At 43.8% G+C, this 26,708-nt stretch overlaps 1 protein-coding gene across 1 annotated transcript; it reads left to right on the top strand.

The window, feature by feature from the left end:
* The first annotated feature begins 19 nt into the window (after window positions 1–19).
* On the top strand, window positions 20–26,708 carry LOC130690277 (neural-cadherin-like). Its single transcript, XM_059495803.1, has 34 exons — window positions 20–255; window positions 722–2,272; window positions 9,846–10,037; window positions 10,164–10,410; window positions 10,477–10,693; window positions 10,763–11,635; window positions 11,713–11,859; window positions 11,925–12,113; window positions 12,980–13,170; window positions 14,715–14,904; window positions 14,983–15,165; window positions 15,254–15,443; window positions 16,281–16,424; window positions 16,507–16,622; window positions 16,753–16,917; window positions 17,990–18,127; window positions 18,209–18,629; window positions 18,701–18,873; window positions 18,944–19,093; window positions 19,166–19,576; window positions 19,637–19,805; window positions 19,870–20,078; window positions 20,158–20,490; window positions 20,551–20,757; window positions 20,825–21,096; window positions 21,162–21,367; window positions 21,430–21,842; window positions 21,904–22,290; window positions 22,352–22,652; window positions 22,711–22,900; window positions 23,693–23,934; window positions 24,221–24,445; window positions 24,509–24,682; window positions 24,740–26,708. Exons 2-34 carry the CDS (start codon window positions 976–978, stop codon window positions 24,862–24,864), a joined length of 9,087 nt encoding a protein of 3,028 aa, XP_059351786.1. The 5' UTR covers window positions 20–255; window positions 722–975; the 3' UTR covers window positions 24,865–26,708.

Genomic DNA, 26,708 nt, shown 5'->3' with positions numbered 1-26,708 from the left:
ACATTTTCAGTTGGAGACCAGAAGCCGAGTGGAGAGAGTCTTGCCGGAGCTTCGCTGGCTCAAAAGAAACTTGAACGTTTCTTTTCAAACTTCCACCGTAAACTTTAGAAAATCAAAAAATTATCGGTGTTTCAGTGTACGTGAGTGTGTTTGCGTGTACGCAAGAGTTGTGCGTGTGTGTGTGTGTGTGTGTGAGTTGTGTGTTTGTTTTAACAAGTTGGAGAAGAATTCGTGAATCCCTTTTTCAGCCATCGGGTAATCATTCAACACTGTTCCTCAGTCCTTTCGTCGTATAAAATGTGTAGTTGAGCGGAAGTTCTTGCATAAAGTTGCAACTTTTGGTTTCCCACCATTGCTGCAGCAGCTGTGTCTGATGATGGATTATATTTCGTTGAGAGCCACACACACATAAGACGAAAAGCTCGAGCTGTATAAATACCTGAGCAGCAGCAGCACGACCATCTTTTTCTCTTCTTTTCCCGTCTCACGCTGACGTTTCTCTCTTTGACTATATTTACCAACTTATTTTCTCTCTCTCTCTTTCTTTTTTGGCGGGTTTGTTGTTCTTTTTTTTTTCTTCTTCACTTCTACTTGTATTTCTATTTTGGCGCAGTCGTTGAACCTCGACGGCGGCCGTCGCATTCCATGTTCCCCTTATGTCTATACGTTCTATACCTTTGAGATGCTAATCGATAAACGTTTTTTTTTTCTTCTCTTTTAGATGGCCGGCCCAACAACTACTTCAACAGCGACCATGAAGTGCTCTTGACGAGAAACGTACTGTTCTACTGTTTGGCTGCCCGTCTGTCTATACTGGGCACTACTCAAGGGAAAAAAGAGTGTGTACGTTGTGTGTGTGTGGTACCCTCGATCAATAACTTGAACACAGACCTTGCTGCTGCTCTCTCTCTCTCTCTACTGTTTGAACAAAACTCTCTCTCTGTAAGGAGTGGGATATTAAAAAAAAAGGAGAAAATGGCGGCGTGGACTTTAGGAGCCAATTTGCTTTTCGTTCTATTGCGGTTGTTTGTTTTGACAGCCGAAACGAAGAATGTTTCTCATCATAATATGCAACCGACTCTGAGGAGTCTGGTCGTTGCTCATGACGTTCCGGCTGGTTTCAGTATCGACCGGTGGGCATCCAGCTCGCCGGAATCCGAGTACAAGCTCCTCAGGTCGCCTTTCTCCGATCGTTTCGCTCTCGTCGACAACGGCCTCTTGATGACGACGGCCAAACTCGACGCCCTCATCCATCATCCGCAACCGTTGACGCTCTACCTGGCCGAAGACGGGCCGTCTCGCAAGTCGACGCACGCCGTCCAGGTCTACGTCGTCGATCGCCAACACCTCATCCGCTTCGCCAAGCCCACCTATCGAGCCCACGTGACGGAGAATGCGCCGGCTGGAACGCCCGTCGTTGTGGAAGGCCTGTTCGTCATGGCCGACAACGGCAGCCAAGTGAAATTCGACATCATGAGCGGCGGATCGGATAGTTTCCGGATCGAAAAAATGGAAAATGCCAACTGCACGAATCAAACGATGGCGAGACTGGTCACTCGCCGGCCGCTGGATCGTGAGATTCAATCCGTTTACGACTTGGTTGTACGAGCTGTGAGTAGGCATCCGCCCGGAACGGCCACTTGCCGGGTCATCATTTCCGTCGACGACGTCAACGACAACCGGCCCATCTTTTCGGCGACCGAGTATCACTTTGAGATGCCGTCGACGGCTATGAAATACGACCGCGTCGGCCGTGTCAAAGCCGTCGACGCCGATGGCGATCACGCCGTCTACCGACTGACGTCGCCCAGCAATTCCTTCGTCATGATCCCGCAGACGGGCGAAATCATTTTGATCGACCCACAATTGCCGTCGAGCAACCGCACTTACGTTTTGCAAGTGACGGCCAAAGATCGTCGAGATCCCGGCTGGGAAACTGAACAAGCGGCTAACGTCTTCATCCGCACGGCCGACAAGGAAGTGGAGCAAGACCAAGAACAACACAACGTCGTCAAGCGTCGCGCCCCGCGAGCTCTGCGCCCGACGAAACGGATCGAGTTCTCGGAAGCGGATGGCGCCCCCGAAGGGAAATTGATGTTCGCCCTGGACAAACCCAGCGAGAAGGAACGATTCAAGATACGCGACGACAACCCCTGGGTCACGGTGGAGCCCAACGGCAACGTCCGCGTCAAGCGCAAATGGGACTACGAGGAGCTCGGCCCGGAGAAGACGATCGACTTTTGGGTGACAATCACCAACAGCGAAGGCGGAGGTAAGGGTCAATTCTTTTTATTCTTTCTATCTATTTTAGTTAGGACTTTTCTTCACTTCAACTCTCAAGTTGAAATCGATCCGTCTTTCTATCTTTTCTATATCTCTCTTGAACTCGCACTCCAGCCTGTCTCTCTCTCTCTCTCTCTCTCTCTCTGTAGAGGGGCGCTAAAGGAAGGGAAAACAATTCCTTCTTTTTCTTTCTTTTTTTTTTTTTTTTGAGCATCAGCATCCGTGCTAGCGGATGAGACCATCCGAGCGTGACCCCTCGTCTCTGGCTATGTGTAATAGAATCAAACCCAACTGGCATTTCCCCCCTATTTGTGTGTAACAATAGACAAGGGGTTCTTTTTTCAGCGTTGGAGGATTCTCTCTCTCCCCTCTCTCTCCGTTTTTATGAGGGAGGGGAGAAAATGCGGAGTGAATGGATTCTCATCGCCCCCATCTTTTTTTCTCCCCCTGCTCACACTCGTCCCTCCATGTGTTGTATACTTTTGTAAATATAGACAGACTAGCGAGGGACCGTAGGCCTATCGTAGTAAAGGACAGCCTACGAACGTATGGATGTTGCCGTCCTCCATGGGGATCTTTTTTTTTTTTAAGGTTTTTGGATAAAAGAAAACAATTTACGGGTTGACACACACACGCAGACATACGGTAGTTGTAGTAGCCCCTGATCGTTTGTTTTCGCAGAGTGACGGACAGTCCGGACTGCCATCACCAGATGTGCGTTTGTTTGTGTCTTCTATGGTTGTACGGTTGTATACAAGAACACACCGGAAGTGTTCCGGGTTATCCAATTTTTTTTTTTTCCTTTTACGGGATAAAAGAGAAAGGACATTTCCCTGTTGTTGTAATAATAATAATATTTTTTTTTTTTTTTGGAAAGAGGGAAAAGGAATTTGAGAAAAACACACAAGAAAGACTTGGTCACATGGCGACAAGAAGAGAAGAAGAAGCCCGTTGCGGTTTTCCGGTCATTTGAGCATTTAGTGTCGTGGGAGTCGCTACACAAGGATGGCACGTTACAGCAGAAACGTCCTCAGGGTGCTGTAGTTTAAATACAAAAAAAAAAAAAAAAAAACGTACTTAAAAAAGAAACTTAAAAATTATGCCCTTTGGTCTTGTAGTTTGGTGAACGAAAGAAAAATCTTATTTTTCCCCTAGCGGAAAGATATTTCATTCGCTTCTTTTTATGATGATGATCTTTGTCGCGAGCGGGATTACACCAAACAGCTGGGGCTCCTACCATATTTAAAAAAAAAAAAAAAAAAACAATAAAGGGAAAGAGAAAAGAATTTTTCTTTTGCTAAAAAAAAAAAAAAAAATCTCTCGTTATGTCTATTGTGGTCGCACAAGTTGAAAGGGCATTTTCCACGGAAATGACATACCCACACGGTGAAATCTGCTATTCCATCATAATTAAAATCAAAACCTAACCGACGTCGTGTGTTGAACCATCCCCACGCTCAATGAAAATAAAGGGATTTTGATGACGCCCCCCTTAAAAAGAAAAAAAAAATTGAATTGAGAGCAAACGCCCTGGAAGTGCCGTTTCCGGATCGACATTCAAAACAAGAGCCATTTCCATATGCAGCCAAGCGCTTCTATCATTTTTTGTTTTTCCTTTTTTTGATGATGAATTCCAAACATGGGAAATGCTCGTTTTGCTTGTTCCAGTTTCTCGGTAGAGGCCCAGTGCTATTTGCTTGACGTTTTCAACAAGCGATCGCAATCGCTCAGTCGGAATGGCCTCGTTTCGCTTTCCATCATCTTGACACTATCGATTTCTCACTGTCTCATTTTCTTCTTCTTCTCCAACCGGGGCCCTCCTCCTATTTCAAACCGATACATCTACGCTACGACCCTCTCTCTCTTCTTCTCAAAAAAAAAAAAACGACGCCATCTTACATTTTCTTCCGCTAGTGTCTCATTGGTGTGGGAAAAGAAACCTTGTCGGATCTCACCTTTTGATATCTAAACCGTGCGCCGGAGAGAACTTTGAGTAGGGGTACACAACACGTAGAAAAGATTCATTCCCCGGCCAGGTAGACGACGGGTCGTGGCTTACCTGGGCCTTTTTTTTTTTTTTTTTTGTTACACGTTATTCATTGAAAAAATGAAAACGTGTGGAATGCATTTCCCTCGCATTTTTTTCTGATGAATTCCGGTATTCGATTCTCTCTTTTATTTTTTCAATCAACCTTTTCTAACCTTATTGTCACGAAATGTTTCGATTCTATTCACCTGTAAAAAAAAAAAAAGAAGTGATCTTCAAAGGTCGGTCTCTTTCACATACGCCTACACGAGTAAGAAAGAAAAATCAATGAGTGGAATTTTTCGACAGATGGAAAACGCTTTGAATATTTCGATGCTTTATGCCAGGTGGCGTTTAAGAAAAATTCTTTTCTCTCTCCCCCTTTTTTTTTCGAATTTTTGAAGAGGATATATTTTCAGGATACGCGCAAAAGAACTTTCGGTTCATTTATATACCGAAAAAAAAAAAGAAGAAGAAGAAACGGTTAATAAATAGGGTCGTTTTAGCTCGTAAATCTAACGTCTTGTTGTTTCTTTCTTTCTATTTTTTTTTCTTTTTCCCGTTGATGTTGTTGTGTTTTTTTTTTTTAAATAGCCGTAGATAGGGCAAGGCGTGTAATCATGTTTGAAGTTGGGGAACATGGCCGCCGCTTCACTATCGTAAAATAAAAAGATGAAAGAAAAATCCATATACATAAGAAGAAACACAAGGGCTAAAAATGCGTAAGAATTCGTAATTTTTTTTAAAAAAGAGTTCAACTCTTTTTTCTTTAGTCGTGTTCCAATCGTTTTTTATTATCAAATTAAATGCTATTGGGTTTTTTTTTTTTTTTCTTTTTGAGGGTGTTTGAAATCAGTCGCGTGGAACGCGTTGATCCCATCACATTTTGTTTTGTTTTTTTTCCTTGGTTTCTTTGTTTTGCTTGTCTCGTTTTCGTTTTAAATATTAGGATATTTTTAAACATTTGGCGCCATTCGTAAATGGCCATCAAAATAATAATTTCTCGGGACTATTTCTTCTTTCTTTTTTATTAATAATCCAAAGTTTATTAAACATTTCGAAAAAAAAAACAAAAATTTCATAAAGAAAAAAAAAATACAAAATGAAAGGGAAGATTTATTTTTCCGTTTTGACGATGCGAAACGCGGGTTGAAAGTGCGTGCACTCACGCAACCCGAGTAGACTAGTGTAGTATATCTCCTACACACAGTCAAGAGACGCCCCCCCCCTCTCTCAAATTTTTTTTTTTCCCCTTCAGAGTTCCCAGCATTTGAGTCCGTCGTAGTTTGGTTACCTTTTTTTTTTTTTTTAATAGCAACGGGCGGTCCAACAGAATGAGACAAGAAAATGCATTTTTTTTTTCTTATCCCGAAAAAAAAAAAACGCACACGAAAAATAAGAAACACACCTTCTTTTTTAAAAGAAAAAGGGACGCAACTAAATTGTTGGATGTGCCGTCTCTTTTTTTTTTTTCTTCTTCTTTAAATTTGTTTTTAACTAGCAGACGACCGTTGCGAGAATTCTTCATGAAAGACATCAGCTATAAAATGTTGAAAAATGCGCATCATTTCAATTCGAACTCATTTGTAGCTCGTTCTTCTTCTTCTTCTTTTCGGCTAAAGCGAACATTTCCGGCCTGAAAAAAAAAAGAGAAAAATCATCTTTGTCCGTTTGAGAACCAACTTTTGAAGGGACGTCGTGAGTTGGCCATTCTTTGGAAAAAAAAAAAAAAAATTCACGCTGCGCGTTTCGTTTCATGTGGTCGTGATTCCGACCGTCGTATAAATACAACAATGGCCAAGCGTTCGATCCTTCTCGGACCCCAAATCTTTTTTTTTCTATTCGGAATGTTAACACAAATCTATTCGCCGAAATCAATCTTTTTTTTTTTTAAACCATCATCAACCTCCATTTTTTTTTTTTTTTTTCCTTTTTAAAAAATCTCCCGTAAATGGAGCGCGGAGATTATTTTAAAACAGCTAAAGATGATTGTAATCTCGAACACACGGGAATCTGGGGCCCCGCTTTTTTTTATTTTTTATTTTTTCGTGGAAAATGGATTGCTGTTTGTGGTGTGATATCCATCATTAAATCGTCCGAAGCGCCGCCAGGTGTTAAACGATATTCTAGTGGGCGTACAATAGTCAATTCCACTTTTGAAAAAAAAAAAAAAAAAAAAATCTTTTAACTCCGAGGTAATAAAAAAAAAATGAACTTTGAACTGTCGAAAAGAAAAATAGTTTAAAAAGGCCCAAAAAAAAAAAAAAAAAAAAAAAGACCCTTCGGGATAGAGAAATGTGGGCTGTTCGTGCAAAGAGCCCCGACAACCTTTAAAAAAAAAAAAAAGAAAGCCCTAGTACACGCAGCAAAGAGTGTGGGAAAAAAAAAGAGAAGACGATTAGCGTATAGCTTTGAAGGTAAAAGATGGCCGATGATGATGGTATAACTTTGAAGGTTCTTTTTTTTTTTTTCGAGGGGATTATTGAGCGCGCAACTATTGATCCAAAGTTCCCGACCGTCCCATCTTAAAAAGCTTATTTTTCTTCTTTTTTTTTTTAAACAATATTTTTATTTATATAGGATGATGATGATGAAGAATGAAAAAAAGAGAACCGTTTAATGTCTTTTTAGAAATCGTCATGGTCATCGACCTCCAGGTCCTGTCCTTTATTTATTTATTTTTTTTTTTCATCGGTTCTTTTTTCACGAAAAATTCTTCAGTTGCCATTCAATAAAAAGAAAAATAAGTTTTTTTTTTTCCTTGGCTAATGAGCCTCACAACACTTGAAAAAAAAAAGAATCTTTTAGACACTTGTCGATGTCGCCTTGGGGCGTGGATTTAAGAAAAAATGGTGACTCACGCATGATCATTAAGGTGATCACGGGTGTAGCGAGAAACGTAGAAACAATGACGGAATGCGATGAAAATCGGAATAAAACGGAAGAGAGATGAAGAAAAAGAGGCTGAAGAGGAAGAGACCTTCCTTACGGATCAATACCGGCGTCGTAGGAAGCCTCTCTTTTTTTTTTTTTTTTTTTTTTTTTTTTTTTTTTTTTCCTTTTAGCCTCTCCGTGTGCGTGTTACTAAGGCAACCAACACCGATGTACAACCTCCGGGCGCAAATAGGCAAAAGAAAAGGTTAGATCGATTCGAATGAATAACGTAGACGAAAGAGGTTGCAGGTGGCAAGTCCCCATAACGGGCCAGCGTGTGGGGGTCATCGCGCATTTTCAGCACTTTTAAAATAGGATTTTTATTTTTTTAAAAAAAACGCCATCGTCTTCAAAAATTGTGCAGACAATGTGCAGATGCGCAACGTGTAAAATGAGACTGTCAAAGAGACCCCACCTCTTCTTTCACGACGAGGGTATATAGAGGCTCGTATTATAAGGATTTTCATTGTACCACCACCATTACCACCACTAAACTCGTATAGCATCTTCTTATCGAGTGTTTGAAACTCGATACTCTTTCCTTTCTTCCTTCCCTATTTTTAAGTTAACGTTCCGCAACGCACATGTCCGGTGTGCCACACTTGAAACGTAGGGGGGGATGGCCGTTATGGGGTTTTGATTACGTCCTTTTTCAACACACACAGGAACATATATATTGTTTAATGTAGTAGTATAGAACTATAGATAGGTATAATAAAAATGAAAGAAAAAAGTAAGAGCTTTTTGTTTTGTCCCAATTGGAGAAACAACAACACGAATCCTTGGGGGGGATTGGGTGAACAAGAGAAAGAAGAAAAAAAAGTTTAGTTGCGTTTTGTGTTTCGTGGGTTTGTTCTTGAAAAGAGTGTAAAGGTCCAGCAATTCCTTTTTTTTTTTTTTCTTGTTTAGGATTCCTATCCGCAATGGACGACCGCCCAGCGATCCGCGCGTGCGGTCCGTTGCGCACTGGAATTAGAAAATTTTCTTTTCAAAAAAAAAAAAAAAACAATTCGAAAATGTATGCCGTCGTGAAAGATAATCCGCATCGGGCACAAGTCTCTGAAATGCTAATCATTCCCCTCCTCTTTCCTCCACCTTCTCCCTTGACTACACACAACAAGAATGTCTGTATAAATTTCCAACGATTCACCCGTTAACCGCCACATCTTTTTTTTTCCATGGCCGAGGCAACCTTTTCTTCTTTCTTTCTTTCCCTTCAGTTTCTCAACTTAAATATTTATTAGTTTTTCAGATATATATATATATACCACACTACTACACCGGTGTACATATAATATCCTTGTCGGCATGTCGGTCTTTTCTCTTTTGGAAACCCAACTTTTTTTTCCCCCCTTCGTTTTGCTGGCGTACAGCCAATTGTACAGTAAGTGCTGCCATCTAGCAAGGGGAAATGGCTAACTGAAAAGGATGACAATTTTTGTCGATGGATTTTTACTTGCCTCGTGCCGTTGTATCGATCCAAATAGGGTTGGTAAAGAGGAGCGACAGTTACACGATTGCCATCCCCTCCTCCCCGTCACCCTCCCCATCGGTCCGTAAGAGGAATAGAGATTTATACATAAGATATAGACACACCGTCCGTACTGGCTCTCCTTCGACGTTCAGTTCACTTCCACCCCTCACTCCCTCCTCATAGCAATTTTTTTTTTTTTTTTTTTTTCCTCCCGTGAGTCCTTTTCTCTACCGGAGACTTACTTTCCCCGATCAATATGAACCTCCCGAGCCGAAGGGCAAGGCACGGGGGGGTTGGATACACGCACGCGCCAATGTCTGACGTGGTTTGGTCAATAATAACCTTTGCCTACTCCCACCCCTCCTTGCTTGCTCTTCATCTTGTTTTTCGGGTGAATCATCACTCTGTGTGTCATCTAATCAATATCGAACCAATCTTCCTTCTTTTTCTTTTCATGTCTGAATCATCAACACACTTCATTTGTTTTTTTTGTAAAACTAACTCATCTTGTTTTCTTTTCGGTTTTTTTCCATTTTCATTCACTACTGCCCATCACTTCTGCTAATTCGACGCTACTAACACTTTAGCCGGTCGATGTAAGTAGACACTTCAACTATTACCTTAGATTCGTATTCACTACCAATTGTTTCATGTCCCGATTATAGTCCATCTAGTGTCATAATCCGGAACACAAACGTACAGGTTTTTGTTTTGTTTAGAAAAAAGTAAAGCAAAAACAAAAATAAAGAAATGTAGACATCCGGAATAAACGGGAGATCCATTTGATTCCTACAATTCCCCCCTCCATCCTCGGACTTCTTTTGTTTTTATTTTATTCGTATTGATTGGTTCCGGAGGAAACACTGCTGCCATTTTGCCGGAACAGTTCTTTGACCCTTCTTTTTTGGGTTTTTTTTTTTTTTCTTTAAGAATATGATTGCTTTTGATCACCCCCCCTATTTTTACTTCTCCGTGATTGGACATCTAGTGGCTATAATTCTAACCTTTTGATCGAGAGACATGCACGATTTGTTCCAGACTGTCCACACAATCGCGGCCTTGCTGATTATTATGAATAGCTTTTTAATGATGCCATTTTTCTTTTTTAATTTGAAAATTCCGTTTCAGACACGGACAATCAGCGCGTGATTGTGCAAGTGAAGGATGTCAATGATGAGCCGCCTTACTTCATTAACCGGCCGTTGCCCATGCAAGCCGTCGTCCAGCTTAATGCCCCTCAAAACACGCCTGTCTTCACGCTGCAGGCTCGTGACCCCGACACGGACCACAACATCCACTATTTTCTCGTCCGCGATAGAAGTAATCATTTAAATGAAACATTAAATTATCATTTGTTCTTTTTTTCTTTGCTATTTGTGTGACGACGTCATTTTTTTTTTTTTTGTACGTTGAAAATATGACTTAATTTCTATTTTAAAATGATAGCCGGCGGTCGGTTTGAGGTGGACGAACGATCGGGCGTTGTGCGCACCCGAGGCGGTGAGCCTTTCCAGCTGGACATGGAATACGTCCTCTACGTCAAAGCCGAAGATCAAAACGGACGATTGGACGAAAGGCGATACCAGTCGACGCCGGAAGAGCGGCTCTCCATCGTCGGTGGCAAACGTCCGCCCCAGTTCTACATGCCCAGCTACGAGGCGGAAATTCCCGAAAATCAGAAAAAGGACACAGAGTAAGTCAACATCAAAATGTGAATCAATTTAGAGTTTAAAAATAATCGATTTTGATTTATGATTAGCATCATTTCGGTGAGGGCCAAATCGTTTGCCGAACGGGAAATCCGCTACACTCTGAAAGCTACCGGCCAGGGCGCCGGAACGTTCAACATCGGACCGACGACTGGCAACGTCCGTCTGGCCAAAGATTTGGATTTCGAGGATTTGCGTCAGCCGCACGTCTACCAACTGCAAGTGACGGCCACGGAAGATTCCGGCGGTTTCTCCACATCCGTCGAGGTACATGCCCCAACCTTTTTTCTGTGTTGGCACATCCTTTCAATTTCCGGCTCCCATTTTTTGAAATAGTTAACGATTCGAGTGACGGACGTCAACGACAACGTGCCGAAATTCGAGCTGCCCGACTACCAGGCGCACAACATCGACGAGGACATCCCCATCGGAACGTCGATCCTCAAAGTCAAGGCGACCGACTCTGATTCCGGCTCCAACGCCGAGATCGAGTACTCTGTCTCTGACGAGCATTTCGCCATCGATTCCAGCGGAGTCATCAGCAACGCCAAGCAGCTGGACGCGGACAACAACAACGCCTACTACGAGTTCACGGTGACGGCCAAGGACAAGGGCGAGTCGCCCAAATCCGGCACGGCCACCGTCCGCGTCTACACCAAGAACAAGAACGACGAGGAGCCGAAATTCTCGCAGGGCGTCTACACGCCCAACGTGGACGAGAACGCCGGACCGAACACGCTGGTGACGACGGTCGTCGCCTCGGACAAGGACGGAGACAACGTCCGTTTCGGTTTCGTCGGAGGCGGCACCCGTTCCGGCCAGTTTGTCATCGAGGAACTGACGGGTGTCATCCGTCTGCACAGCGGCGGCATCAACCTGGACAGGGACAAGTACGAGCTGAACGTGACGGCCATCGACGACGGCGCTTGCTGCGGCGGCGGCACCGGGTCGACGCACACGTCGACAGCCGTCGTCGTCGTCTTCATCACGGACGTCAACGACAACAAGCCCGTCTTCTCCGAGTGCAGTTCCTACAGCCCGAAAATCGAGGAGGGCGCGCCCAACGGGAGCCCCGTCGTCCGGGTCCAGGCCACCGATGCCGACAAGGGCGTCAACGGCCAAGTCAAATATTCCATCGTCCAGCAGCCGAACCAGAAGGGCACGAAATTTACCGTCGACGAAGAAACGGGCGAGATCTTTACCAACAAGGTAAAAAAAAAATTATTTTTTTTTTAATTTAAAAAAAAAAAAAAGAGATTGATGTTGATGTTTTTAACGTTGCGTAGGTATTTGACCGAGAAGGAGATGATGGTAAATTCGTGTCGGTGACAGTCAAGGCCACGGATCAGGGCGACCCATCTTTGGAGGGCGTCTGCTCCTTCACCGTGGAAATCACCGACGTCAACGACAATCCGCCCCTCTTCGATCGACAGGTAACAAAAGATAATCAACAAAAAGGCAACATGGTTTCACGATTTCAATCTTCTTCCTATTACAGAAATACGTGGAGAACGTCAAACAAGACACGAACATTGGGACCAACATTTTGCGCGTTTCCGCGTCGGACGAGGACGCCGACAACAACGGCGCCATCGTTTACAACCTGACGGCCTACAACTCTCAGGATCTCGAATACTTTACGATTCTGCCCGAATCGGGATGGATCGTCCTCACCAAACCGCTCGACGTAAGTCTTTTCTTTTTAACTAAATGCGATATTTAAACAAAAAAAAAAAGAGCCAAAAATTTCAGAAAAAAAGCAGAAAAACATGAAAATGCATGTGATTTTTATATGTATACTATTTATACATTATTATATGCATATATGTTAACGATTGACTCTCTCGGAACCACCAAATAACCCCCCCAAAAAAGGAGTTATTGCTTGGCGTAAGTATATGCAAAACTATACTCATAGTCATATTTATTCTATGCCCGTTGTGGTTATAGACCGTTCCCCATCTATTCCCTTGTTTTTGTTTTTTGGCTTGTGTTGTTTAGATGACATTAGGGATGATTGTGTGTGTGTGTGTGTGTGTGTGTGTGTATTTTTTGTTCAGTTCTGAAGAAAAGAGGGGGGGGCAGGTATAAATGTTTCGATTTGCATCGACATTATATACTTCTATGCCCAGGTGGTGATGGATATTCTCATGTCCTTGACGTGATGGATGGATTTTGAAGGAATCTGTACACACACACACACACACACACACACCCACCCGTTGTTATCTCGTTAGCATTTCCCATCAAACCTATCATCACCTTGCGTGTGTGTGTCTGTGTGTACAAAAATGACTAAGGGCGGGAACGTTTCATCTTTTCTATTGTTTCCCCATAAATTGGAAACATTCCCGAATTTTTCAAACTTGAATTGAGTTACAAAAGAAACTTGTGAAACGTTCCTTCATCTTAGATCTTTAGATTAGAACTCTAGTCCCGTGAAAAAAAAAAAAGACGAAAGTCTCTTGTCACGAATAGTCCACTCCCCTTCTGTCCACCAATTTTCAAAAAACACAAGAAAACAAAACCAAAAAATGCATGAATCAAAATTAGCGGGACAAATTCCGGTTGCGAGTGGTGGCGGCCGATCGAGGCGATCCACCTCTGTGGGCCGAAGTCGATGTGGAGCTGGACGTGGTGGATCGGAACAACAAGCCGCCGTTGTGGGACCTGACCAACTACGGCCCAATCTACGTCAAGGAGAATGTCACTGTGGGCACGGTCGTCACTTCGGTCAAAGCCAGGTCAGTTTCACGCCGTTTGTCTTTTGTTTTTTCTTGCCCTCCCCCAATTTCTTAAGACGAATCTCTGAATTTTGTGAATCCCCCCCCCCCCCCCAATCGTGCGCGTTTTTAAATTTAAGTCTGTCCGTCCCGAGAAACTAATCGCATCCCAATAGACACTTTGAGAAGGGGGTCAATGTTCAACATGTTAACCAAGGTAAGGTTTCCGTCTGTCCGTCTAAAGCAATCGTCCGTCCCGAAACAATTTAACGACAAAAGACATTTTCCAGGAGTTTTCTTTCATTTATTTCGGAGAACTAACACTTTTTGTTTTCATCATTTTCGGGGTTTCTCTTTTGTTTCTCTCTCTCTCTCTGTCGCTTCCTGCGAAAAATCCATCGGCTTCGGTTGAAACGCCCTCCTGTTGCCCACAAACGTTGCTCCCCTCCAAAAAAAAAAAAAAAAAAACAAACAAAAAATTGGCCAAAAACAAAAGCGCGAGACGTACAAATTGGAAGCGGTGGCTCAGGATCGCGGTTTCCCGCCTCTGTCGCGCACGGTCGAAGTCCAGATTGACGTGGTGGATCGGGCCAACAATCCGCCCGTCTGGGACCAGGTCGTCTACGGCCCAATCTACGTCAAAGAGAACAAGAATGTCGGCGACAGGGTCGTGGCAGTCAAAGCCAGGTCGGTTTTCTCCTCTCTGTGTCTGTCCGCCTCTCTTGCCCCGTGTCTAAAAACAAAAAAAAACAAAAAAAAAAAACATTTGCTTGGCAATTGGCACAACAGCATCAGCACGCGCCATTTTTCGTTTTCATTTGAAATGACAAAATTAATTGGAATCTCATCGTCCGTCCTTGTAGATGAAGAAAACAAAAAAACAAACAAATTAATCATTGTGTTTTAGTCCGTTGTCCGCGTCCTCTTCGTTTGTGTCCGCGTCTTCTGCCGTGTCCACGTCTGTCCCACGTGATTTACAATCCCGACGAACAAAACAAACTCACACACTCACGCAGCACATTTTTTGCTACTAATCGTCTGGATTTGTAAATTCGTAGGTTTTGTGTACTAACTGTAACGATCCTTTATCATTTTCCTCTGTCTGTGTCAGGTGATTGGCTAAATACTTTACGTGTCTGTCCCGTCCGATGCACGAAAAACAAAATGTTTTTATTTGGTTTATGGGTTGTTGTTTTTTTTTTTTATATACTTTAGTTCCAATAGCTACAACACAACCCGAAACCACGTGTTTCTTTTATTATTGAGTAACGTGTCCGCGTCTTTCACATGATGGAAATTGGATAGAGAGTCACACAACTGGTAGTTATAGAGCAAACGCACGCCATGTTTATCGTTAGTGATAAACAGTGACTTAAAAAAAAAGAGAGACAGTGTGTCTCCCCAGTGTTATCCTCCCAACTCCTCATAGTGTGTTATGTTAAATGTCAACGTAGTCGTTCATATCGGTGGCAGTTTTTTTTTTTTTAATTTTATATCGATGTCGATTCATCTAATTCTTTATTATTTTGGCTTTCGTTAAAAAAAAAAAAAAAACAATCGCACAGTTCGGGCATCGAAGGGAACCCGACCGTCTTTTACCGGCTGATCCGCGGGTCGACGGCGCAGACCAACAAGTACGACACGTTCTACTTGCAACAGCGGGCCGACAACGGCCACACTTGGGCCGATATCAAAGTCAATCACCCGCTCGACTACGAGAACATTAAAGAATACAACTTGACGATCCGTGTCGAGGTGAGTTCACTTTTTTTTTTTTTTTTGGCTTTCATGTTGTTGTCGGCAATGACTTGACGCAATTTTATGTTGTCGTAGAACAACGGAGTCCAGCAATTGGCCAGCGAGGCGACCGTCTACATCGTCCTGGAAGACGTCAACGACGACATTCCGCTCTTCACGGAGCGAGAGCAAGAAACGGTGCTGGAAGGGGAGCCGATCGGGACGGGCGTCACTCGAGTCAACGCCATCGACAAGGACGGAACCTTCCCCAACAACCAGGTCTTTTGCTTCATTTCATTTTCAAAAATGAATTTTTTAAACAATGCCCAATGCAATTTAATGTTGAATTGCGCATATAAAATTACAGGTGTACTACGGGATCGTCGACTCGCCGCGTAACGAAGGCAAAGATTACTTCGAGATCAACGAGCAGACGGGCGAGATCTTCACCAAGATCGTCTTTGATCGAGAGAAACAGGCGGCCTACGCCCTGGAAGTCGAAGCCCGCGACGGAGCTCCATCGGCCCGACCCAATAGCAACGGCCTCCCCAACACGGGTTAGTTCCGCTCTAGTAAGTTTATTCGCCGCAATACAAATAACTCTCTCTTTGATGTTTCAAATATGGTGGGACTTGAGAAAAATGACCTCAGGTTATTGAAATCGAATCACCACTGCAATCCAATCAGTTGCGAGAGATTTAACCTCATGTATTGTAATTAGTTTGTAAATGTGGGTAGGGCGGGGGGGGGGGGTTTAAATTGTTTTGAATTGCGAAATGCGACGTTTCAAATGCAAATCTTCGTAATTGCTTCATTTATGGGCAGTGTTATATAAGGCGGTAGGTTACGTGAGACATCCGGTTTAGTGGTAGGTTGTACATCGTTGGCATCGGAACTGTCCGATGTTGATCGTTCCGGTTTCTCACGTTCATTTTGATGTGTCCGTGACGGGCCCTATCAAGTTAAACGCACGCAAAAACAAAAAAAATCACGTCCGGCTTTATTTTTTTTTTTTCTATCGCTTGTCGTGCCCTTAGGTGACGCTCTTTCCTTTGTAGCTCCAGGCCGAAAACTAATGATTTCTAAATCATCTAAAGGGGTTTTTTTATTTGTTATTTCCAATCAACATTAATAGCTAACAAGAAAAAGAGAAAAAAAAAAAATGCCGGATTGCCAATGCCTGCCAGTTTTCTATTCAATTTGAAAGACGTGTGTTAATAACGCCCATTCACATGGCAGGCAAGACGAGGTTCATTACGTCCCTTTTCATTGAAAAAGCTAAATCTCATCGGCTGGCTTTTTGAAATTGTTTTTCCTTCGGAGAATTAGGAAATAGAAAAGGTTCTTTATTAATTGAGAATGTATTTTCCCTTTTTTTTTTTTTTTTAAATCAGTGACCAAATTCATCCGTATCGGCATTGCGGATAAGAACGATAACCCGCCCTATTTCGACAAGACCCACTACGAGGCTGAAGTGGACGAGAACGAGGATATCCAGCACACTGTGCTCACCGTCACTGCCAAAGATCTCGACGAATGTAAGTGTAACTTAAAAAAAAAAAAAAAAAAAAAAAAAAAAACACTATTCTTTAGACATTAAAGTTAAATGATTTTTAATAGCCTCTAAAATCCGTTACGAAATCACCCGCGGTAATTTGGGCGGAGCCTTTGCCGTCAAGAACATGACGGGCGCTATCTACGTCGCCGGACCGTTGGACTACGAGACCCGCAAAAGAGTAAGTCTCTCCATTCAATTCCACCCTTTAAATAAAAATAAAAAAGATTTAACATAAGTGAGAGAGAAAGAGAGATTAAGTTGAACATATGGGGATGGATTAAATGTATTAACGCGAAATGTGGGGACAGTACGAGCTGCGTTTGGTAGCGTCGGACAATCTCAACGAGAACTACACGACGGTCGTCATCCACGTCAAAGACGTCAACGACAATCCGCCCGTCTTCGACCGGCCGACCTACGAGGCCCAAATCACCGAGGAGGACGATCGCAACTTGCCAAAACGCATTCTACAGGTCTCGAATTTAGAGCAAAAAAAAAAACAAACACGCACCACATTTATTTTTTTACCTCCCCTCCGCCAAAACAAAACAAACATAACTTGCATCGAACCTCCACGTCGCTCTTTCTCTCTCTGGGTTTTATTTGAATTCTTCACTCGTTGATTTTTTAATTTTTTTTTTTGCGCTCTTTTTATAGACGCATGGCTTCATTTTAATTGTATTTATTTAATTTAAAATGTTGATATTTTCGTCGGTTTTTTTTAATTCTAAAAATACTTATTTTTCTTTTTCTTTTGCATCGTGCTCGTTTTTTTTTTCCCTTGCTTCTCTTTTCTGTTTTTTTTTTTTTTCATTTCCTTTTCGGTTGGCCAAAACACACAAAAAAAAACACACAAAAAAAAACCAGTACGACCTGACTTTGGTGGCGTCGGACAGTCTGAACGAGAGCGTCACCCGGGTGGTGATCCTCATCAAGGACTCCAACGATTTGCCGCCCATCTTCAATCAGACAATGTACAGCGCTCACGCCATGGAGGAACTGGCCGATCCTCTCCCTTTCAAACTCTTGCAGGTAGCATCCACCCAGTGATTACACGCCATCTACCAATGGGTTTATCAACTTTTTTTTCTTTTCAAAAATCACAAAATCTGGGGATTTCTTGATTTTTTTAAAAGAATTTTTACAAGTAGACATTTCAGTTACGTAATGTAGAAATCCATTTTTCTTTTTTATTGTTTTGGCCGCCAGTGACTGTCGCTGTGACAGCTGATCGCTAAAAATTTGGGGTTCTGATCCGAATCTTTCGCAGTTTGATCAGATCAAACTCAAAAGATCGGATCGGAGATCGCGATCGGAAAATTGATCGGCGCGGCAAGTCTGTTGTTTTTATTATTTAGATTAATGCAATTGTTGTTATTAGCTTGTAGCGATTGGTTGCACCCAACGGCATGAACTTGTTTGGCATGACCAGCATGAAACCTTACACAAACAAAAATCCTTCCCCCTTTCCCTCCCGTCCACAAAGAAACATTATTTTGCTGTTCGACTAATGCATAACAAAAATCCGCACACGAACCGATACAGGTGACGGCCACCGACGGCGACAAGGATCGCGAACAGAAAATCGTCTACTTCTTGACCGGCCAAGGTATCGATCCCGACAATCCGGCCAACAGCAAGTTCGACATTAACCGCACCACCGGCGAAATCTACGTCCTCAAGGTATATTTATTAATTTTAATTTTAAATAAATTATTTTGCTAATGTGAAAATTCCAAAAAAAAAAATAAATAAATAAATTAGCCATTGGATCGCGACCAGCCCAACGGCCGTCCTCAGTGGCGTTTCACCGTTTTCGCCCAGGACGAAGGAGGCGAAGGTCTCGTGGGCTACGCCGACGTCCAAGTCAATTTGAAAGACATCAACGACAACGCTCCGCTCTTCCCTCACGGCGTCTACCTGGGCAACGTGACGGAAAACGGAACGGCCGGCATGGTGGTCATGACGATGACGGCCGTCGACTACGACGACCCCAACGAGGGATCCAACGCCAAGTTGACGTACTCGATCGAGAAGAACGTCATCGACGAGAACACGGGCATGCCCATCTTTGAGATCGAGTCGGAAACGGGAGTCATCAAGACGGCCGTGCCCGGTCTCGATCGCGAAAAGACGCCCGACTATTCGATCCAAGTCGTGGCCATGGACGGCGGCGGACTCAAAGGTAATTTGGCACCTGGAACATCTTTCGCTGAACGTACTTGATATGTTTTTAATCTCCTTATTTCATCACAGGAACTGGAACTGCGTCTATTAGGGTCAAGGATATCAACGACATGCCACCGCAATTCACCAAATCCGAATGGTACACCGAAGTGGACGAAACGGACGGCATCGCATTACCGGACGCTCCCATCTTGACCGTCACTGTCCACGATGAAGATGAGACCAACAAATTTCATTACAAGGTACGTGACTCATCTTTAGCTGTCTAATTGGGATTAGTCTAACGCCTTTATCTTTGTGTGCTATTTTCAGGTGATTGAGAGCAGCGGATTCGGGGCCGACAAGTTCACGATGGTGCGCAATAACGACGGGACGGGCTCCCTCAAAGTCGTCCAGCCACTCGACTACGAAGACAAACTTCAAAGGAACGGATTCCGTTTCATGATCCAAGTCAACGACAAGGTCCTTTTTACTTTCTTTTCATCATCAAATGATTCGGAAACTTGAATTGTTTATTTTTGCGTGGTGAACAAGGGAGAGGACAATGATAACGACAAGTACCACGTCGCCTACTGTTGGGTCAACGTCAAACTGCGCGACATCAACGACAACAAGCCGCTCTTCGACAAGGCCAACATCGAGACGTCCGTCTACGAGAACGCCGAAGTCGGCAAGAGTCTGGAGACGTTCAGGGCCAACGATCCCGATCAAGGAGGCAAAAGCAAAGTCTCTTTTGCCATCGACCGGGCATCGGACCGTCGTCGACAGTTTGCCATCAATCAGAACGGCACCGTCACCATCCAGAGGCATTTGGATCGCGAAGACACTCCTCGTCATCAAGTGAAGATCTTGGCCATCGACGACGGCGTACCGCCCAAGACGGCCACGGCCACCTTGACCGTCATCGTCCAAGACATCAACGACAACGCCCCTCGATTCCTCAAGGTATTATTTATTTTCCGGTTTAATTTCATTTGATTTTAATACATTTGATGGACTTGATAGGATTACCGGCCAGTTCTTCCGGAACATATGCCACCAAGAAAAGTAATCGAGATCTTGGCTACTGATGATGACGATCGTTCAAAAGGCAACGGACCTCCCTTTTACTTCCGTTTGGATCCCAACGCCGACGACGAGATCCGAGCTTCCTTCAAGATTGAACACGATCCAAGTAAGTTTTATTAAAGAATTGCATTTTAATTTTTAATTCATTTTAACTGTTGTATTTCTCGCAGAGGGAGCCAACGGAGACGGAATGGCCATCGTTTCGTCTTTACGTTCCTTCGACCGCGAGCAGCAAAAGGAATTCCACGTGCCCATCGTCATCAAAGATTCGGGCAATCCGGCCATGTCTGGCACGTCGACGTTGACTGTCATCATCGGTGACGTCAACGACAACAAAATGCAGGCCGGCGCCAAAGATATTTTCGTCTACAATTACATGGTTAGTTTGTGGGAGTTATTGCTATCATATTTGAAATGAAAATGCATTCTAATAAATCACTTTAATTTCGAAAAAACAGGGCCAGGCACCAGACACGGAAGTGGGACGCGTCTACGTCTACGACCTGGACGATTGGGATCTACCGGACAAGAAATTTTACTGGGACACCAAGGAGCACCCGAATTTCTCGCTGCACCAGGACACGGGCATGTTGACGATGCGCCATGGAACGCGCGACGGTAAATACCACCTGCGCTTCCGCGTCTACGACCGCAAACACACGCAAGTCGACGTCCCGGCCAACGTGACCATCACCGTTCGAGAGATTACCCACGAAGCTGTGACGAGTTCAGGTTCCATCCGCATAGCGGGCATTTCAGACGAAGATTTTATCCGCATTTGGGATTATAGGGTATGTTTGGGGACCCAATTATACTTTTCCCCTTTGAGTTCTAACCTTCTTTTGCCATAGACGCAAGACATTGTCAAGAGCAAAATCGATAAGCTGCGAGATAAATTGGCCCAGCTTCTGGCAGTTGATCGGGAAAATGTCGATATCTTTAGCGTCCAGTTACGTCAGCAACGTCCTCCTATTACTGACATTCGTTTCTCTGCTCACGGCTCTCCTTTTTACAAACCAATCAAACTCAATGGCATTGTGCTCCAGCACAGAGAAGAGGTCAGTTCCGCAAGGGCAATGCCATTTCATTTTCCCATTTAAATTGGATGTTCTTTTTTTTTATTAGATTGAAGCTGAAGTTGGTATCAATATCACGATGGTCGGCATCAACGAATGTCTAGTTGAAAACAAAGCTTGTGAGGGATCGTGTACCAATATTATGGAAGTCAGTACGTTGCCGTACCTGATCAATGCCAATAAAACGGCCCTAGTGGGCGTTCGGATCGATATACAACCGGAATGCACGTGTGGTGCCCGTAATTTTACTCGGGACGAAAGCTGTCGGAATAATCCTTGCCACAATGGCGGGCGTTGCATCGAAGGCCGTTACGGCGTCACGTACGTTGTTTGTTTTTCACTGTCTTTTTTTTTCCAGCATTGTCTAATTGCTTTATTATGTATAGATGCCAATGTCCTAGTGGCTATGACGGTCCTCGCTGTCAGCAAACGACACGCACATTCCGTGGCACTGGATGGGCGTGGTATCCGGCGTTGGAAATGTGCGAAAGTTCTCACCTGAGCATCGAGTTCCTCGCCAAGAAACCGGATGGAACGTTACTCTACAACGGGCCAATGGTGCCACCGGAAACGGAAGAGACTCTCATTTCAGGTTAGAAACATTCGCTTAGAGTATTCCTTGTCATTCGTTTAAAGTTTAAACTTCTTTTGCAGATTTTATTGCACTGGAGTTGGAATCTGGTAATCCGAGGTTATTGATCGATTTCGGCTCCGGCACGCTGGAACTCAAGATCAAATTGAACAAGACGACGCACCGACTGGACGACGGCGATTGGCACCGCATCGACGTCTTTTGGGACACGGAGAACGTCCGCATGGTGTTGGATCTCTGTCGTTACGCTACTATCTATGAGCCGGAAGATGGAACTGCATCAGTGTTTAATACATCCGCTTGCGAAGTCAAAGGTGTCATCCCACCATTCAACGAATACCTGGATGTCAGCTCGCCATTGCAGATCGGTGGTGTATCCCACGCGTCCCTCGATCCATCCCAATTCCGCTGGGATCATCTGCCTCATGGCAAGGGTTTCAGCGGTTGCATCCGCAATTTTGTTCACAACAGCAAAGTAAATTATCCCATATCCCTCTTACTTGAAATACTTTGACTTTAACTGTTTTGCTTGTTAGATCTATGACCTTGCTGAGCCTGGAATGTGGCAAGGAAGTCAACCCGGATGCGCTCCGCTGGATGAATTATGTTCTGGCAATGAAATTTCAGGCCCAGGTGTGACGTCATTTGGTCGACCTGTCTCTTCCGGCTGCGGCGAGCACGGCAGCTGCGTCGGCTCTTTGTCGGAGCCGCGCTGCGAGTGCCGTCCAGGCTGGACAGGACCCGGCTGTAACCAGGAGACGGTGCCGGCCACTTTTAATCCGCAGAGCTACGTCAAGTACGCCCTGTCGTTCGAGCCCGTCAGTTTCGTCACGGCCATCCAGCTGCGCTTCAGGACCAGAGAGGAGCACGGCGAGCTGTTCCGCGTCTCGGACCAGCACGCCCGCGAGTACGGCATTTTGGAAGTATGTCAACATTGCATCGTAATGTATTCATTTGTTTGACTAACCTTTGATTCAATTATAGATCAAGGACGGCCGTTTGCGATTCCGTTTCAATTTGAACAGCTTGAGGACGGAGGAGAAGGATCTCTGGCTGACGGCCATCACCGTCAACGACGGCCAGTGGCACACGGTCAAAGTCAGTCGCTACGGCTCGGCCGCCATGCTGGAGCTGGACGGCGGCGAGGGCCGTCGCTACAACGAGACGTTCATCTTCGAGGGCCACCAGTACATGCAAGTCGACAAACAGGAAGGAGTCTACGCCGGTGGCAAGGCCGAGTACACGGGCGTCCGCTCCTACGAAGTCTACGGCGACTACCAGAAAGGTTTGCACGTTTATTAGATGTTGTTCGTTAATTTAATTCACTGGATTTATATTGACAGGATGTTTGGATGATATCCGATTGGAATCGAAACCTCTTCCGCTGCCGCCCGCCTTGAACGGGACCCAATGGGGCCAGGCGACGACATCGCACGGCGTCCGGCGCAATTGCCCGTCCAACAACCCGTGCTCCAACGTCATTTGTCCGTTGCCGTTCGAGTGTAACGACTTGTGGATGGACTACGAGTGCAGGTAAGTCCAATTACGATCATTTTTATTCAATTAGAATGAAGCAAATCCGGAACTTCTTCAATTCTAACTTGGCCGATTCTATGGTCACCAACTCTTTGAGCCACACTGATAGTTACAGGGAAGGGAATTAAATATTAGGATATGCAAATTAGTATAATGAATAGTCTAAAACAATCACAAAAAAAAACCTTTGCTCGAAAAAAAACAAAAGTTGCGGCGAGTCAAAGATGATGACCCTGGACGGGAAGGGCTGTATCGACCGAGACGAATGTCTGACGAACCCGTGCCTCAACGGCGGCATGTGCATCAACCGCGAGCCGTTCTACCTGTGCGACTGTCCGGACGGCTTCTTGGGCGAGAACTGCGAGTTCCACCAACAAGGCCAAATCGTCCGACTGAGCATGGGCGCTTTGGCCGCCATCCTCGTCTGTCTCCTGGTCATTCTCAGTGAGTTTTCCAGGCACCCCCTCCCCAATTTTCTTTTTTTTTTAAATCCGTTGTATTGTTCTCTTTGTTTTCGGAACGGCAATTGGGGTTGACTAACGTCCTAAAGGTAAGTTTTCTTTGTCCCTGTGTGGTATTGATTGTTTTTTTTTTTGTTTTTTTTTGGCTAGTTTTCCTTTTCCCCACGCACTCGATTGTGGCTAGAAACACATTTTTTATGTCTACTTATTATTTTTCCCTCGCACTCGATACGGGCGAAAATTTAAGAGCAAACAACTTGCAGAACACGTTGTATTTTTTCGTTATTATGATTTGTGTGTGTGTGTGGCACCTCTGTTTTTTCTTTAGTTGTCCCACGGGTCAGACGAAATACGGCAGTAGTTGCCGCGACGTGGACGAGTGCGCTTGGCGGCCGTGTCGCCGCTTTGGCTCGACGTGCGTCAATTACGAAGACGAGCGCGGCTACGAGTGCATCTGCCCGCTCGGCTACATGGGCAAACACTGCGACCTGGAAGTCATCACCAGCGCCACCATCACCACCTCGACCGACTTCATCATTGCCATCATCGCTTGTCTGGCCACCCTCCTCCGTATGTTGTCTCGCCACCCTCAGCACTTTGAACCATTTCCATCCTCTAGTCAATCTTCACATTTGATCACTGTTCTACCTGTCTCTCTTCCTTTTTTATTCTTTTTTTTTTAAATACTCTTTCAAGTAAGAAAAGGTAAGGCCTTGACTCAGTGTCGACCGGACGAGGTCAGTACACACAAAATCTGAATTTTCTTTGCACGTGTCCAGCTTTTTCTTTTCACTTTTTTTTTTTTTATCTTTTTATTTGGGACTTTTTAAAATTAAAATTTCGTATTTCAATGCAGTTATGGTGCTGATCTACGTCGTCTACAGCCGACGCAGAGAGTCGACGGTCCGCTACGCTGGACCCGATGACGACGTCCGCGAAAACATCATCAACTACGAAGATGAAGGCGGCGGCGAGGACGACATGACGGCCTACGACATCACTCCGCTCCAGATTCCCATCGGAGGACAAGGCCTCGGTCTCGGACTCGGCTACGACACCATGAAAGGCGGCAAAATTCCATGTAAATTTACGTTTTTTCTATTTTTAATTCAATGAAAACGCTAACTGTTCAATTATTTGGTAGATCATTCACCTGCCCCAATGATGATGAGTGGCGAACCGAATGTTGGTGTCTTCATCGACGATCATAAAAGAAGAGCCGATACGGATTTAAATGCTCCGCCCTACGATGATTTGCGTAACTACGCCTACGAAGGTGGTGGCAGTACTGCTGGATCTTTATCTTCTCTAGCATCTGGTTCGTTATTTTCATGTGTTCATATTAAAAAAAAGGAATTAACCAATTGTATTGTAGAAGACGACGAACAGGATTTTGACCACCTGAACGGCTGGGGCACGCGGTTCCAGAAGTTGGCTGACATGTACGGCGATGGCGACAGCGAAGAGGAAGAGGATGAAGAGGAAGAAGACATTCACTAGAAGAAAAGATGAAAACAAAAGAGTCAGATTGGTAAAAACAAAAGAAAAGCTGTGTCCTCTCACCCCTCGTTCTTCAGCACTGCGCTCAAGCTGATTCCATTCCTATCTTCTTGTTTTTGTTCCCTCCTACCCTCCCAAAAAACCACCACCCCAACTATGAGGTCGGCCCCAAAAATGGTGTCCTCAATTTTTGTCAACAATCTGGTCAAGTAATTTCGTGTGAAAAACATTCCAAAGGAAGGAAAATGGAGAAAAACGGGACCGACGAACGGAAATGATTTGATTTTCGGGATCGCGTCACGTTTCAGCGGCTTGGCTGCTCAATTTTTCTAGATTTTTCAAAACAGCTAAAAAAAAAATTCAAAATAAGATATTAGTAAAAATATTTTAGAAAAACAAAAAGGGAAAAAGCGCCAATCCTGCGTGATCGTCTTTTGTTTTCCCATAAAATTTTATGATTTAAAAAAAACGTCGTGCTGTCGGTTTGGTTTTGATGATGTTTTCACTCACACACACAATTTCACGTCGATATCGTTTCGTTTTCTTTTTGCCGCCGTCACCTTTCATAGATTTTCTATTTCGAATGTTGCCAATGTTGAGCGAGACGTATATGCATAGGAAAGGTGTCGCTGTATTTTTGTTAGTTTTATCGCAAAACGTCTTTTTTTTATTGGGCAATACTCGTAGGCTTCCCACTCTCTCCAGTTTGCCACTCGTTTCTTGATTGGTTTTTTTTTTATTTAAAAAAAAAAAAAAGAAATCAAAGAGTGCTATACCCATTCTCGCTCGGACCCTATTTTCCTCTCTTAGATTCTCTAATAATACCGTTCCTAAAAATCCAGCGAAATGAGAAAACAATTCAATAATTATGCGACGTAGTTGAGACATTTGTTCTTATAGATCCTTCTTCTAATTGATTGATTTTTATTTGAAAGGCAAAAAAATTCGGCTCGTTGTGTATCAATGTTTTTGTGGGAGCGGATGACGCTGCTGTGCATTATTGTTTAATTATTGCATGATCTCAGTCGTTATGGTACAGAGTGTCGACAATGTGCGAGCCAAAAAAGGAAGACGAAACATGTTGCGCGCAGAGGATTCACTGCCAAATACTACATAAGACGAAATAACTCATTCAAAAAAAAAATACCCTTGCTGACCATTTTCTTCTTTCTCCACACTGGGACAGTTTTCAATCAATAGCTTTTATTATATTTATCGACCCAGGCAAAAAAAAAGAAAAACAAAAAAAAAATATTGTCCACTCTTTTTTTTTTTTTTAATCCAATAAAATTCGACCAGTCTTTTTCAATCATTATTGCAAGCATGTTATAAAAAATTGTGTGTGGTTGGTCAGTACCTCGAGACGATGATAATACTCATTTTGGCGATTTGATGGATGTTCGCCACTTCCCGGCACACAACATCTCTCCTGACATTTTATTTGTTGTTTCCATTTCATTTTCAGTTTCATCGGCCACTGTCTTGTTTTTCTACAAAGTTCATTTTAAAACATACCACTTTTGAAAAGAAAAAATCCCAATTCCTTGCCGTCTGCTCCCTCATTTACGTGTGAATGTCCTGTTCCAATTTCCTGATTTTGTGAAAACACACCCACACACAGAAACCCACGCTCTCTCTCACACACACACTTGAGAATCTCCTGGCAAAACAAAAGAAGATGTTTCCTTTTTTTCAAAATTGCGGATATTTATGATGATATTCTCATTGATTTCTGTTCATTCGTTGCGGGTGTTGTCTAAATGAAGTTATGTTCGTTACACCATTGACCAATCCCGTGACGCTTTTTCCTCGTTTCTGCAGCAAAATGAACCTCAATTTCAATT

This window comes from Daphnia carinata, chromosome 6 (assembly GCF_022539665.2).
Source record: "Daphnia carinata strain CSIRO-1 chromosome 6, CSIRO_AGI_Dcar_HiC_V3, whole genome shotgun sequence".
NCBI classification, from domain to species: domain Eukaryota; kingdom Metazoa; phylum Arthropoda; class Branchiopoda; order Diplostraca; family Daphniidae; genus Daphnia; species Daphnia carinata.
The sequence above is the reverse complement of the archived record's forward strand: the minus strand, read 5'-3'. Positions and strand labels throughout refer to the sequence as shown.